Source organism: Ictidomys tridecemlineatus, chromosome 11 (genome assembly GCF_052094955.1).
Source record: "Ictidomys tridecemlineatus isolate mIctTri1 chromosome 11, mIctTri1.hap1, whole genome shotgun sequence".
Classification (NCBI taxonomy): Eukaryota; Metazoa; Chordata; class Mammalia; order Rodentia; family Sciuridae; genus Ictidomys; species Ictidomys tridecemlineatus.
In genome coordinates this window covers 74,580,750-74,596,256 of record NC_135487.1, presented here as the reverse complement: position 1 = coordinate 74,596,256, position 15,507 = coordinate 74,580,750, and the positions used below count along the sequence as shown (strand labels likewise).

At 33.5% G+C, this 15,507-nt stretch overlaps 1 protein-coding gene across 12 annotated transcripts in view; it reads left to right on the top strand.

Moving 5' to 3' along the window:
* The window catches only part of Hfm1 (helicase for meiosis 1), an 86,975-nt gene extending 85,421 nt beyond the window's left edge, over positions 1-1,554 (top strand). For 11 of the 12 annotated variants that reach the window (XM_078026714.1, XM_078026718.1, XM_078026716.1 and 8 more), the window contains one exon: positions 832-1,554. In XM_078026714.1, coding sequence (XP_077882840.1) covers positions 832-901 — 70 coding nt within the window. In that variant the 3' untranslated portion in view covers positions 902-1,554. The remainder of the gene's footprint in view (positions 1-831) is intronic. The other variant, XM_078026710.1, reaches the window with a different exon arrangement.
* Positions 1,555-15,507: the final 13,953 nt, after the last annotated feature.

Below are 15,507 nucleotides of genomic sequence, written 5' to 3'. Positions count from 1 at the left end.
ACCTGTAGTGAGCTAAGCTCTTTTAAGATATTTCACAGCATCAAATATTCTAATTTTTGAAACTATATTGAGTTCATAAACTTATTTTTACTGATTCAAATATAGCTTTTTTGTATAAAGTATAGCATCATTTGAGAAATACAAATGAAATCAGCTAATTTTTAAGAAATTCAGTTGTATTTGAGCTATACAGTTATTTCACAATTCAATAGGTTCAATGAAAAAAGTCACAGCCAGGGGTGGTGGCATATGCCTATAATCTCAGTAACTCAGAAGTCTGTAAGACAGAAGGATCCCAAGTTGAAGGTCAGCCTCAGCAACTTAGTGAGACACTAAGAACTTAGTGAAACCCAGTCTCAAAATAAAAAATAAGCACCCCTGGGGTCAATCCCCAGTACAAAAAAAAAAGAAAGAGGGATGGAGGGAGGAAGGGGGGTAGGGAAGAAAGAAGAAAGGGCGGGAAGAAGGAGGGAGGGTAGAAAGAAGGAGGAAGGGAGGGAGGGGAAATTGTCAGGTTAAATCTTCTGGCCATTTTTTAAAGAGAAACTGCAGGTGACAAAGTTTACATGTATGTTTATACTTTCATTAAATGACATTACTTTCCAATATATTTAAATAAATTATGTCTGATATTTGGTCCTTTTATAGTTTACAAAGTCTAATTTTTTTACCCACAAATTTCTTGCAAGGTTATACATACTGAAGTTTATTTGACATATTAACCTCACAGCAATCAAGTTTATATGTTCTGTTAGTATTGTATTATTTATTGTGTATTTTTTTAATTGTCTTACAGAAATAGTTATTTTTGCATTTGCTTTTTTTATCCAGTAGGTATCATCCTGATGATGAAGCTGAGGAAATGAAGTCTTTTCTGGGAATATTTGATGGCATTTTCTAAAACAAACAAAAAAAATAATGCTTCTTATTAATACAAAATAAAGTATAAAGATAGCTAGTCACAAAGCAGATTTTTATTTGTATTTTTTGTGCTTTATATTTTTGAAAAGTAGTTCATAATTGTTCAGATTTTTGTATCTTAAATGAGATCAATTTTGTTGATTTTTTTGTGCAATGAAAGATAAAGATTTGACCATTATAACATCTTGAAAAATGCTTTTTACGGTAGCTTTGTTTTAATAAGCTGATTGAAATTCAAAAATTTATACTTAGAAATAACTGTGTAGTTACCAATTGGATTTTGATTGAATTTTGACAGGACTAATATAAGTTTTCATTTTTAAATTTTTCTTAAGAAGGTTATTCTGTGAAAGGAAAATAATGTTAAATCAGTGAATCTATTGTATGGTTTATTCACTCATATGGTTTTCATGTGTTTTATTTTATTATTTACTATTTTAGATTTTTAGAAATCCCATGGCTGTTTGAACTGTTATCTAATTTTGAGCAATGATAAATGAAATATTAATCAATATAGATTGTTGGTTTTGTTTAGTTTGTTTTTTCAGTGTCATGAATTCAAAAACCTTGTTTTGTTGACCTTTAGCAAAAGGTATTTATATTATTTTCCAATAAATTATGTCTCAACTTCAACTTTGATTAACTTTATTAATAAGTAGCATATAGGGTACCATAAGCAATGTTTATTTCTAATGTATTTAATACATAGATACCAAGTGAAGTTGATACCCACTTAAAAAATTTTAGAAAATACTTATTTTCTTTAAGCATAAAAACTTTAGAGATGAGAAACTTCCAGATAAGATTGTTATTTTTATTATTAGTAAATATTTATAAGGAATGATATGTATTAAGCTTAGTTAAAAAGATTAAAACAAAAGAGATTTTGTCTCATGTTGAAAAGTAAGGGCAACTAGTTCCTTTATTTTTGTCCTCTTTACAATGGGTATGCATCTGTATCTGAATCAATCATACTACTACTTTTAAAGATTTTTAAACACCATTAAAATGAAAAAAAATGATGCACTAAAATCTATTTATCTTATGTACACAGACTTTGACACTAAAGAAATAGCAATTTAATTCAACCTAACTTATTGTGATCTGCTAAGTGAAAAGCACTGTAGTTGATACTGTACAAAATGAAAACAGTGTTTCTGTTCTTAAGGAGCTTACTTTACATTCTAGTAGAGAAGTTAAGATATACAGTATAGGCATACCTCAGAGAGATTGCAGGTTAGGTTTTGGTCCACAACAATAAAGCAAATATTGCAATAAAGAAAGTCACACAAACTTTTTTTGGTTTCTCTGTGAATATTAAAGCTATGTTTACACTATACTGTAGTCTATTATGTATGCAATAGCATTATATCTTTAAAAATGTATATACCCTAATTTTAAAATACTTTATTGCTAAAAATGCTAACAGTCATCTGAGCTGTTGGAAAAATGGCACCAATAGCCTTGCTGCATGCAGAGTTGCCCCCAAGCCTTTAAATAATAAATAATGTGATGTCTGTAAGGTGCAATAAAGTGAAGCACAATAAAACAAAGTATGTCTATAATATAAAATCTAGAATACATTGGAGCAGTGGTTCTTAAACTTAAGGGTGCATGGAATCATCTAGAGGGCTTGTTTGAAACAGATTATCCTGAGTTTATGACTCAGTGTGTCTGGAAAGTTCCTGAGAATTTAAATTTCTAACAGATTCCCAAATGGTGCTGATCCTACTGGTCCATGGACCACACTTTAAGAGAATCACTGCAAAAGAGATTAAAATAGTTGTGGGTGTATATATGAAAGAATATAATCCTGGCTGGAGGGTCAGGGAATTATTTATAGAAAGTTTAAAATTTGAGTTGAGTTGAACCTTGAAAGATGAATAAGATTTTGGGGGGAAAAAATAGAAAACTGCCTGAACAAAGGTGCAAAGGAGGAAAGTATCTATTAGGGGGGAAATGGATAGATTTTTTTTTAAACATAGGTTAATTTTGTGGTTGTTTGAAATATAAGGCCCGACTAGGAGGGGCTTTAAATGAAACTCAGGTTTATTCAGTGGACTAGTGTCTCCCAAACTTGTTTCATCATTTTAAAAAAATGAATAAGATATTGAATATATAGAGTACCTTAACTTCACCTCAAATCTACTGATTCAAAATCTCCAGTGGAGGGAACTAGGGATTCTGTAGTTTTAACAAAGATTCCAAATGGTACTTATGATCAGGTCAGTTTGAGAAACACATAGATAATAGATTCACCTCCTAAGTGATTACCTGGGAAATTATGTGTATGCTAAATATATGTAACTCAAAACCAACAACAACAATGGTGCTGTTACACATATACTAACCACTTAAAGGAGTCCAATTGCTGGCTGTTCTTTTCATGAAGTAAATGATAGTCCTAAATTTTTCTATCTGTAAGTTATATATTGGATTTATTTATTTATATACATTGAATCATACAACAGAGCTTTTCACAAAAATCACTGGTGGATTAAAATCTTTAAGGTTTTCTCAATTGAAAATTCCTCAGTAGGCTGTTTTCTTATTTTGTTGGCATAATAGTATGTACCTTGTAAGAATGTAGTGAGAATTTAATAAGTCACTGCATAGAAAACTTAATTTAGGGATGGATTCATAGTTTTGTTCAGTAAGGGGATAGCTGTTTGTACCGCTTTAAATGACCAACTGAGAAGGGGGGAATAATACAATATCCAAGTTGCATTGATTTGCATATGGATTTGAATTTCCATAGATGTAGCATTCGTAGGAAAAAAATGTTTTCCAAGATCATTCTTCTACATAAACTTTTTCTTTCAGGAAGATATCCCTACCCGTATCTCCTCACCAACTCTATTGGTTGATATGTGATCAGAGAATACAAATCTGTATTATTGTTACCTTAAGTAAAACATAATTAGAAAATAAGTCTTCTACAATTTTTATTATTATACATTATAAAGCCAAATAGAAATGATTGTTAAATTACTCATTATTCTAAGTTTTATCACAATTTACTCATTTACCAGTTTCTTTACTCTGACCCTATTTCTAGAAAATATTTTCATCAAGCACTGTAGGGAACCACTCTTTGAGAACCCCAGTCTATGACTCACATGGATAATATTTGCCTGTGACATCCTAGATAATAACAATTGACTGTATTTAAGAACTTTTACTTTTGTGGGAATAGAGAAGGCACCAATGAGGAGGAAGTTGGGGCAAAGAAAAGTAAGCTAAGCTTAAAATTAAATTAAGTAAATTTCAGTCTGAGTATTGGTTAGTTTGTAGAACAAAACAAAAAGGGAAATCCTGCCATTTCTTTTGTCATTTCAACTCTTGGCTGCCCATAGTTTTAAACCTTGCTACTCAAAAGTCTGATCCAAAGACTAGAAATATGGGAACTGCCTGGAAGCTGGCTAACAACTCAATGTCTTAGGTTTCACCCTAGGTGGTCTGAGTCAGAATATGCACTTTAACAAAATCCCCAGGTGATTATGTGCACATTAAAGTGTAAGGAGCACTTGTATAATGTGGAAAGGAAGGAAGATGATACCACCCTTAAAAGAGGATCTATTCCAGAAGACAAGTATAATAGTAATGATGATTACTTTGTTTTCTGTACATATATTTCCTATTTAAAATGTAATAGGATGATATAGCTCTTGTTTAATTGCCTTTTAGAATAGGTTTTTTTCTTCACCAACTGTATAAATTATATTTATAATTCTCATGCATCAACTGGGTATTTTTTATGCAGCTTGAGAGGTACTTAGACACTCTATAGAGTTTTCAACTAACATAATAAAAGCAGACAATTCAAAAGAGCAATTTTTGTTTCAATTTGGAAACTTTTCCCTAAACTAACACGTCTTAAAAATTACTGCATGTTTTGGCAAGACAAAACAGAAACACCCTCATAATATTCTGATACCCTAGGTACGTGTATAATCGCACATATGGTGCGACGCCACATAGTGTACAGAGAAGTGAAAAGTTGTGCTGCAGTTGTGTACAATGAATCAAAGTGCATTCTTCTGTCATATATACCTAATTAAAATAAATAAATTTATTTAAAAATTTTTAAATTATATCTGAAAGAATAATACAATAGAAAAGTGTGCATAAACCTACACTTGCATACATATATTAAAGCTGTAAAATTTTTATTTTAAAAAGGAATTCTGACTAAGCTAACACTAGCATTTTTCTGAGGACTCCTTTATGACAGCAGATAGTTTCAACCCTTTAGACACTTAACTATAAGTTAACACTTATAACACTTAAAATTGTTATTTTAGTTTCTATGTTGATCAGATTGAAAACTTAAAAACTCTTTACCAGTTAAAAATTATAATCCTTGGGTTGGGACTGTAGCTCAGTGATAGAGTGCCTGCCTCACATGTATGAGGCACTGAGTTTGATCCCTAGCACCACATAAAAATAAATAAATAAAGATATTATGTCCATCTATAACTAAAAATATATATTTTAAAAAAATTATAACCCTCCTCTCCCACACTGAGGCTCAAACCCAGGGCCTTGTGCATGCTAGGCAAGTGCTCTACCACTGAGTTACATCCCTAGTCTGGAAACATTTTTTTAAGCTAAAATAATTTTATATTTTTAAAATAACTGGTTTATAATGAGTTTTGTTTTTTAAATTATTTTTATTCTTTCTATTGTTATCTGATATATTTTTTAAATAAGGGAAATAATTGATACAATGAAAAAACCTAGGGATTCTACTTCAAAATTTCAGTTTGTTTTAGGGAAAATTGAACCCCTCAAAATACTAATTTCCCAAGCTCAAGAAGTGAAATCAAGAATCAATAAATGGGATGGTGTCAAACTAAAAAGCTTCTTCACAGCAAAGGAACAATCAAGAGCATGAAGAGAGCACCTACAGAATGGAAGAAAATCCTTGCCACGTGTAACTCAGAGCATTAATCTCTAGGATGTACAAAGAACTTAAAAACTTAACACCAAAAAAGCAATTAACCCAATCAATAAAAGGGCAAAGGACTGGACAGGCACTTCACAGAAGAAATACGAATGGTCAACAAATATATGAAAATATATTCAACACCTCTAGCAATTAGAGATATGCAAATTAAAACCACTGAAATTTCATCTCACTCCAGTAAGAATGGCAATTATCAAGAATACAAGCAACAATAGATGTTGGCAAGGATGTGGGGGGAAAGGTACACTTATGCATTGCTGGTGAAACTGCAGATTGTAACCACTATGGAAAGCAATATGGAGAGTCTTCAGAAAACTTGGAATGGAACCACCATTTGACCCAGCTATCCCACTCCTCGGTTTATACCCAAAGGACTTAAAATCAGCATACTGCAGTGACGCAGCCACATCAATGTTTATAGCAGCTCAATTCACAATAGCAAAATTATGGAACCAACCTAGGTACACTTCAACAGATGAATGGATAAAGAAATTATGGTATATATACACAATGAAATATTACTCAGTCATAAAGAAGAATGAAATCATGGCACTTGCCTATAAATGGATGGAACTTGAGACTATCATGCTGAGTGAAATAAACCAATCTCAAAATCCAAACGCCGAATATTCTCTCTGATGTGGATGCTAACACACATTGGTGGTGGGGATGGTGTCTCATTGTCAGATTAGAGACTGTGCAAGCATTATTCTTTGTATTCATGAAAGTTACAAAGTTAGCAACATAATGCAGCTTATTCTGCAGTTACATTCTACAGCTGCAATGTAGGCAATGTTAGGAGCTTTGTGTAGCTCTCGAGAAAGTCCATTGTTTAAAGTTACTGTTAAGCAGGCAGCTTCAGAAGTAGTGAAGCTGGTGGACATTGTGGTTGTCTAGCAGGGCAGAGGAACTATGGGCCTGAGATCAAGGTCAAGGCTGATAGAACTCTTCTGCAGATGCTTCTCATGTAGGGCATTGCCACAGCAGCTAGGCATCCTGCACCTTTGCACAGAAACATTCCCATGCCACAGCCATGAGGTAATCAGAGTCCCCAATCTCAGACACTGCCCTCCTATTCTCTGTCCCCACCACTCTCCACACCAGCAACCCCCCCCCCATTTTTTTCTTTAGACAGGGTCTTACTAAGTTGCTTAGGAACCCACTAAATTACTAAGGCTGGCTTTGAACTTGCAATCCTCCTGCCTCAGCCTCTGAGCCTCTGGAATTATAGGCATAGGCCATAATGCCCAGCAATAGCTCATTTCTAAACACAACTTTACACATGATTGTAGCTGCACTTACCATTTTGAAACATTACAGGCATATGCCATATGTTATATGTAGATTATGATGATCTTGCTACAACATGTTGTTTGGAAACAAATATCTCACTGTTTTTTCATTCTATAGTGTTTGGACACCTACTATATGCTACCTATTGTGTCTTGCAGAAGTCTGGGAAAAACCTTGTGTATAAGAACCAGCTGCCAAACATGGAAACTGCTGAGAGCCCCAATAAAAAGCAGACAAATCCAGGATTGCACAGAGTATAATTTATTAAGGACTTAACAGACAGAAACATGTCTTGGGCAGCAGCAAGATACGAGGATCCCACATCCCAAAGCAGGAGTAAGGGGTTTATATGCTATGCTAGACAAAGGTGGGCGTCAGCCAACTGGAACATACCTGGACTTTCTCTAAAACTATTAACATGTCAAACATCAGCTAAGAAACAGTTTGGCTATCTTAATGACTTTGTTTATTTTGTAGGGTTTGGAGTGGGTACCAGGGTCACCTAACAGATAAAATGGCATTTATAGCCAAGATGGCTATAGTCATGTCAAGCTATATCCCTGCACATCCTGGAAAGATGAATATGACTAAGTCTTATTTCAAGGGGCCAAAAAATAGATGATTAATTCAAGTTACAGTGATCAAAATGCAATAAAAATATGGGCCTTGAAAGTTTTATTAATAGCTTTAAAATTAATATTATCTCCATGAAGTTATATTTCCAGATATCTCTTGATTTTTAAAGTTTTTCTAGAGTCTACCTAAATCTATGATGTCTGAATTTCTTAAGGAGGTAACACATAGACAAGTACACATTTTGCAAAAAGCAAAGCTACATATTCTTTTTCATAATGGATTATTCAAATAGGAAAGTTAGAAGATGGAGTAAAGTTAAGAAAGGACAAAAAGTCACTGAGGAACAGATTGATTTAAGGAAAGAGAAGAAGAGGCAATAAAAAGTACTGAAGACAATGAGTCTTCCTCATCTGGAAGACTGATATAAAGATCATATATATGCATTTAATTATGTGATTAATATTTATAATTTGAGCTGACAGGTCATTAAAAAGTCAAGCACTTTTCAATAGAATATAAAGCAATTTATGCTTTTAACTAAAAGAAACTATTTTATTTGGAAGACTACGTGTATTTAAAATGAGGTTTTAGATGGAAAGGGAAAAACAGGCATTCCTATGTACTTTGATGTATTTTGCTGTATTAACCAATATTGTTGGTAGTTTATTTTTACTTTTTTCCTGTTGCTTCCCTTGTTGAGGCAGCTAGATTATGAAGTAGATATTCTTCAAGGAAGAGTTGTGAAATTCTTGATTTTTTTTTTTAAATTTCAAAAGCCAAGATCCAGACTAACACAAAAGAATTGGAAAGTGCCTAATGGGTCAAAAAGTTTTTTTCTGTGCCCCAAAGTGGAGATTCTATAGACTTGTGGAAAAGGAGAGAAGTCAGAGGAAAAGAAAATCACTTAGATGTTGGGTACCTCAAAGAAGACCCACTTCCAGCTTCCTCCTGGATTTCTTCTAAAGTAGGGTGGGCAGTAGGTTTAAAGTATAATAGAACACTCCCCTCCCCTTAATTTTGGAGACTCAAGAGAAGAAGGAATATCACTTTTTCAATTTAATCTGGGAAGGTGACAAATCCCAGAATTCACCCTGTTAATGACACAGGAGCAATATAAAGAGATAACAGTGATATGTTAGACTTAGAAGTGGGCCTGAAATAGCCTCATAAAGTACCTTTATTGTGTCGCATGGCATGAAGGAGAAGCAGGATCTTTTTCCATGAGCCAGGGGCTAGTAGAGAGCTGAGAATCCTTTTAGTGTCCCACTACTCATTTTTTTCTCTGTCCCAAAAGTCACAGAATCTAGTGTCCAACACAAGGGGGACACAGCTTTAAATTTAGGGGACTCACCAACCAGGACTAGACTGTATGCCTCAGCAGATAGTAGCATAGCCAGATGATGACAACTAACAAAATGTTATTACCTCCTGGAACATGTATAATCTAGTGTTATAGGGTATGGGGTCATTTACATCATAATGCCAGAATACACAGTCTTGAATGCCATAATCCCAAATGTTGAAATCCAAAAGATCAAACTCTCTAAAATCTAAAATCCAGAAAGATCAAAATTCCAAAAACAATATAACTCTGAAAAAAAATGATTTAAAACTTTTTTAAGACATTTATTTATATTTTATGTATTAACATTATAAAGGGGGATTTATATGAGAAACAAAAACATGATAGAATACTTTCTAGAAAACTTTACAAAACAAAATAGGTAATTATAAAAAACTTATTTTTGCAAGCATAAAAAAGTTGTATAGGAATAACAGTTATGAGCAGATGAACTATACTCATAAAGAAATTGGACAGACAGTGAAGTCTGTAAATACATATCACTACAGTGGGTAATTTGTGGACCCAGCTTTAAAACCATGCTCATCTGAAATACCATAATGGACAACCTAAGTCTTTTTACAAGATCAGTCCAAAACCATGATGGCTTATACCACATATTAAGTCATCCTAAGAGTCAAGATCTGAAGAAATTTTATCTTTTACAAATGCAGATGTACAAAAGAGGACATCTCTTTATTTATTGAAGAAGTTTTAATATTTTTACATACACACCAAATGATTACACACAAACTCAATATTGTTGTGCTAAGGCACTTTTGTGGAGTCAAATTTGCAAAAAAATGCATAAAATGAATTAGAACTCTCTGAAAGTCTGTATACAATTTGTACCTCCAGTATTGGAAATGATGCAAAGATGAAATGCAGAGTATAGCACATTGTAAAAAAATAATGTTAACAATTTTAAATAGTTGGAGAAAAAACTTTAAAAAGGAAAAACAAAAACTAAAATAGTTCAACATATGAGTATCACCAGCTAGCCCAGCTGGCGACCTATACTGTGTTCACAAAATTGGACTACATCAATAACTGAGAAAATGGTGAAGAAAGCACGCAAGCACTCCGAAATACCTTTTCAAAATCTGGGATGGCTCTCTACCTTAGGGGTTCATTAGAAAGAGAGCTTGCATCTGTATTATTTATTTTTATGGGGGGGGGTGGCACACATAGGGAGGTTCGATGGAACGTTCTTTCCAAATAAGGCAAGGGGTCAGGTTTCAGGGGGTTGAGTCTAGCTTTGTGATGTCTTATGGTCAGTAGATTGATGGACATCTTGACAAGTCACACCCATCTCAGTTGCTGTGTGGGAACACAGAGCAAGAGGAAAGTGCACACATGTGTTGCACGGCCCAAAGAGCATGCAACACCAGGCCAGTCCTCCCATATGCTCAAATGCGCATAGCTCACACACACAATCCATGGATGGCCTGTGACACATGAAAGTGTGTTTCAAAGATAGGTTATAGGCAATTGTGGGGAGGGAGTTCTTATAAACTGGCCAACTATATTTTGAAGTCTCGCATCATGATGAATAGTGATTTTTTTTTTTCATTTAGGACATGGCTCTGCTTGGAGAATGCATTCACATTCACTTTTTACATGACACACTCTTTAATGATTTAGTATACACCAACATGAGTGTTCCCTAATACATTTTCCCATCTTCTGTGCCATGCTTCTATATTGTATTGGATGTGCAGGAATACTTTCTTTAGGCACTCATGTACAGACCAAAGATTTGGCAGAAACTATACTAGTTTCCTTCACTGGCTTCTTCAGGTAAATGCAACTTTACTTCCTTAAAAGTTCCTGTAATTTCATTAGCTGAAAGAAATACCAATGCTGACAAATGGTGTATTATGAAACTGAAGTTTTTGTCATTGCTGTATAGTGTGGCCAGTCCTTTCCCCAGAACTCGGCTTTCTACACCTTATATAGCCTCCCCTAACCCCTGGAGAATTGCAATTTTCTGAATTTCAGCTTTCAGGATTTCATCATTTGGGATTTTAATTTTTCAGGATTGTGTCCTTCAGGATTATTATGAGCATGGGTGGGGGAGCCTTGAGTTGACTGAGATTATTTTCTAACATCTTAGTGGAATGGGGACTTAAAATAGAAATTAAAACAATGTTTCCTGTATACTTGAAATTATGGAGTGAGATTTGTGCCCGCTGTATTATTAGTGATAGATCTGAAAGAAGTTTCATTTCCTAATGTGAGTAGCAAATAATGTCTTCTTCACATTGAATAAGATCTATCAAAAACATTTCAACATACTAATCTCCCATCGATGTCTCAGGCAGATGGATGCACAAATGGTAAACATTCACCACTCTTGCTTTTTCTACAAACTACTACAATACCTGCTGACATATATTGAATATGTACTAGGTGCCAGAACTTGTCCTAAGCCCTTTAGAAGATTTATTTAGATTAATCATTTCAATAATCCTATGGTATGAATTCTCATGTGTGTGTGTGTGTGTGTGTGTGTGTGTGTGTGTAGATATATAGGTATCTATATCTAGATATGTATATGTAGATATCTGTATCTATCTATATATATACATATATGTGTATATATATATATACACACACATTTATGTATTTTCTTCTTACTCTACAGATGAGGAAACTAAATTTACAAAAGTTTTCCAAAGCTTGAACTTTAGGAATTCAAAAATTCCTAGCAGAACCAATAAGCTATTCTGCTTAGAAATGAATGAGATGATGGCTACATCTTTAAAGTTACAACAAATTGTCTATCAAAACCCATGCTTTTCCTAATCTTTATAGTGTTTTGGTTGGAGAATCTAAGGCAAATTTAAGCAACCTTTTAGTTAAGACATATTCTATGGTCTTGGTTTCTAATTTAACTCTAGTTCCTAGAGAAGGAAGATAGTTAAGACTTCTCCCTAGATCATTTAGTCATTGTTCCGGTCACTTTCTGAATTTAGGTCTGTCAACAATAGTATACATCCCTTCTTCCCATTTATCCCTGAACCCTCAGATGCCTATTTTGGTTGTTTTCACACTTAAACTTCTGTACTTTAATGAGATTTTTTGACCTGCCTTTGGGTCTCTGAAGACCATTTATTTATATCTTTCCTGGGTAAGTGACTTCATTTTGAAACCAAATATCTGGACAAGGGGTTGCAGGGGGTAGGGGAGCTCTGTTTTCAACAAAACATTCTTAGTAAGAGCTGCTTGGTATTGGCTGCCAGAGATGTGTTATAAAGCTCCTCTGCTGTTACCAGTGAAAATTATTCTAATAGGGGAGAGAAGCACAGTTCTTTCTTACCTTTTCTGGGATCATAGCACTCCACTGACATCTACTTTGAAATTTGATTACCATTTTTCCATTTTCCTCCCATAATATATAGTCTATGTGATTTCTTTTTTTTTATACCTCTCATATAGGAACATGAGGTTGTTTTGAAGAAAAGTTTGAAAGTTAAACACAAATCTTTACAAAGAGCATTAGATGTCTATCTTATAAAAAATATGACTGAATAAAGTTACTCTTGAAGTTCTATTTTTATCCTTAAATTAAAGTTTAAAGAAAGGAAAGGGATTAGCAGTTATTATTAGATTTTTGTGTTAAAAATTATGAACTTTCAATATATAAATTTCAAGTTTTTCCCAATAGACTTTATTGCTTCCTCTGTCTTTTCATTTTCTTGTGCTGTCCATCAACCGTTTCCTATTCTTTTGGGATTTTCCTTAATTTCTGTTTGCATTACAATATCATACTTCTTTTATTTTAAATGATATTAATTTCATTTTTAATATATAGTGAGAACACACTGTAATAAGTTCATATCACTACTTTTCACTTTCAAAATAACTTTGTCTTTTGAAATTTTTGCCTACTAAAATAAGTGAAATATTTTAGAGTCTACATAGGAAGAAACATTTGCTTTTCTCTCTGAATTATTTGTATTTATATATATATAAAAAAAAGAGTTTCCTGCATCCAAGTGTTTTATTTTTTTCTATACTTTGTGATTTTATTTAGGTCAAATTCTTAGTACACAGCAATAATTAATTCCAAATACAATTAAAAAATTAAAAAGTGAATGTAGCCCCAGTCACCTGGAGGTGGTTTAATGGCACACACATGGAACAATTACTGGCAACAGACTGCTCCCTCAAATTTCCTGAATGGTTTTTACTTAACACTACCGACTCTCTGGGAGCTAAAAAGTACAACTGGCCAGAACACAAATTGTTTACATTCTTTTTGTAAATCATTTTGTTAAGAAAAAAAGGTGCATGGACACAAAATATGATAAAAACTGCTTTTCCATATAATTCTGAAGTTGCAAAAGAGGTTTCATTTTAATGTGAAAATAAGCTTTTTGTTGTGTTTTTATTACAAAAAAACTTAAGATATTTAGCAAGGATCATTTATACACAGCTAGGCCCTGTCATTTCACTTGTAACTTTTAAATAGAGATTCTCAATGAAACAAAGATCAGCATAAAGTAAACTTAAAGGTATGAGCGCAACGCTTCCATTTAATAATAACTTTTATAAGGCTCTCTTAAATAAGGCTGTTTTGCTGTGCTGTGCTCCTGCCAGTGTTGAACTAATATAATGTGTTTTTGCTACATACACCTTATGGAAAAGAGTGTTTATACTGAGTGTAGTTTTAGAAGGGGTAAATTTTTTTTCACTAAGGTTGCACTTAATATACTCCTTTAAACAGTCTGAATACTCTGATGGTTATTTACCAAAACATGGCATATATTTTCAAGTATATTCCTGAAAACATCAAGTAGAACTCTTAATTGTTAAAGAAAAATACAGCACATTTAATTAAGACAGTTGTGGTGCAGTGGAAAGAGTACTGGGCCTTAAGTCAGGAACTCAAATCTGAAACAAAGAATCTAATAACCTCAATAGTCAAATGAGACTGAACCAAAAATTTTAAAAGCTCATCTATCTCTAAAATTCTGTGATTCTAAAGTAAATTATGTGAGGGAATTACTACCTTAACACCAATCAGGAGTTTCTGGCCGAAGTTAAGAAGTAAACAGATCCCCATTCTTTCCAAATGCCTGGCAGTCACCTGCCAACTCCTCCAACCCTTTTCAGTGGTAAAGGTGGCCTTCAGGACATGCCATGCTCTCTCCAAGAGGAGAAAAGGTAATAAAAGGTAAAAGAACAGACCTGCTAAAAGAAAATGAGAAAAGATAAAAGCAAACTGCAATCATTTTTGATGCCTCCCAAACAGAAAAACCTTTATCACCTTTAGTCAATATCAAATGCTAAGGAGCACAGCTACATTTACAGATAATCATTGTAAAGATGCATAAAACATTCCCTCTAGCTGGGTATTAAACAGCAATGGAAGGAAAGAAAACGGGGGATGAAAATGTCACACCCAGTGATTTAGGAACATAGCAAAATTAGCAGTCCCTTACCAGCTCCAATGTGGGAACAGCAGGTACCTCTGAGGAAGATAGACAGAAGTAGCCAAAAGATGGGAAATACTGAATGAGAAAAAAGGTTTATACTTATTCCAAACACACAGCAGGCTAATGAATCTCCCAGAACTAGATTTTTAAAAACTGGCACTATTTTCTGTTTCCAATTTATTGTCTTAGCCACAAAGTCAAAAGTAAAAATGTTTATGATTACTCATATGTCCTTGTGGACTTTCAAATATTAATACCAATTAATACCAAAAAAATTTTTTAAACCCAACTATTCAGTCCTCTTCTTGAAGGGAAAAAGGGGAGTGGCCACACAATCAAGAAAATCTGGAGGGAAGACCATCATATTAGATTTCTGCTATCCTGATAAAATAGTTGTTTATTGGTGAGCAAATTTCAGACTTGGATCATCTTTGCTATAATAGCAATACATCTTTGCAGCATACAAAGATTTCATGAATTCATTTGAAATTCCTGGTAACAACCACCTTTGAGTTTATAAAAAAGATAGATGGGGAAACTTACAATAAAACAGGAAATACTACTCTTATAGACTATTAATAGCATGCAATCTATGTAATAGTGTTTTATTAATGTAGAGGTTCTTAATAAAACAGAATCTCCAGTATAATAGATATTTTTCCATTTGGATAATTCCATTGACAAAATCATTTACAGTTATTTTGTACCCTTTGTCTGCTCTTATGTTAAAAGAAAGGTTGTTTCCCATCTCTTTTTGTCTTCACAATAAAAATAACTTCCTTGAACTTTTTTCTGATTATGAAAGTAGCACATGCCTATTCTTAGAGTTTACAATACCTATATTTAAAACGTCAACAGTTGTATGAATTAGACTAGATTTACACATAGCTATATAGATCTAAAGGTGTAGTCTAGGTAAAAATGTAAGAAATAGGATGTGAGTATAAGTAAATACCTGTACA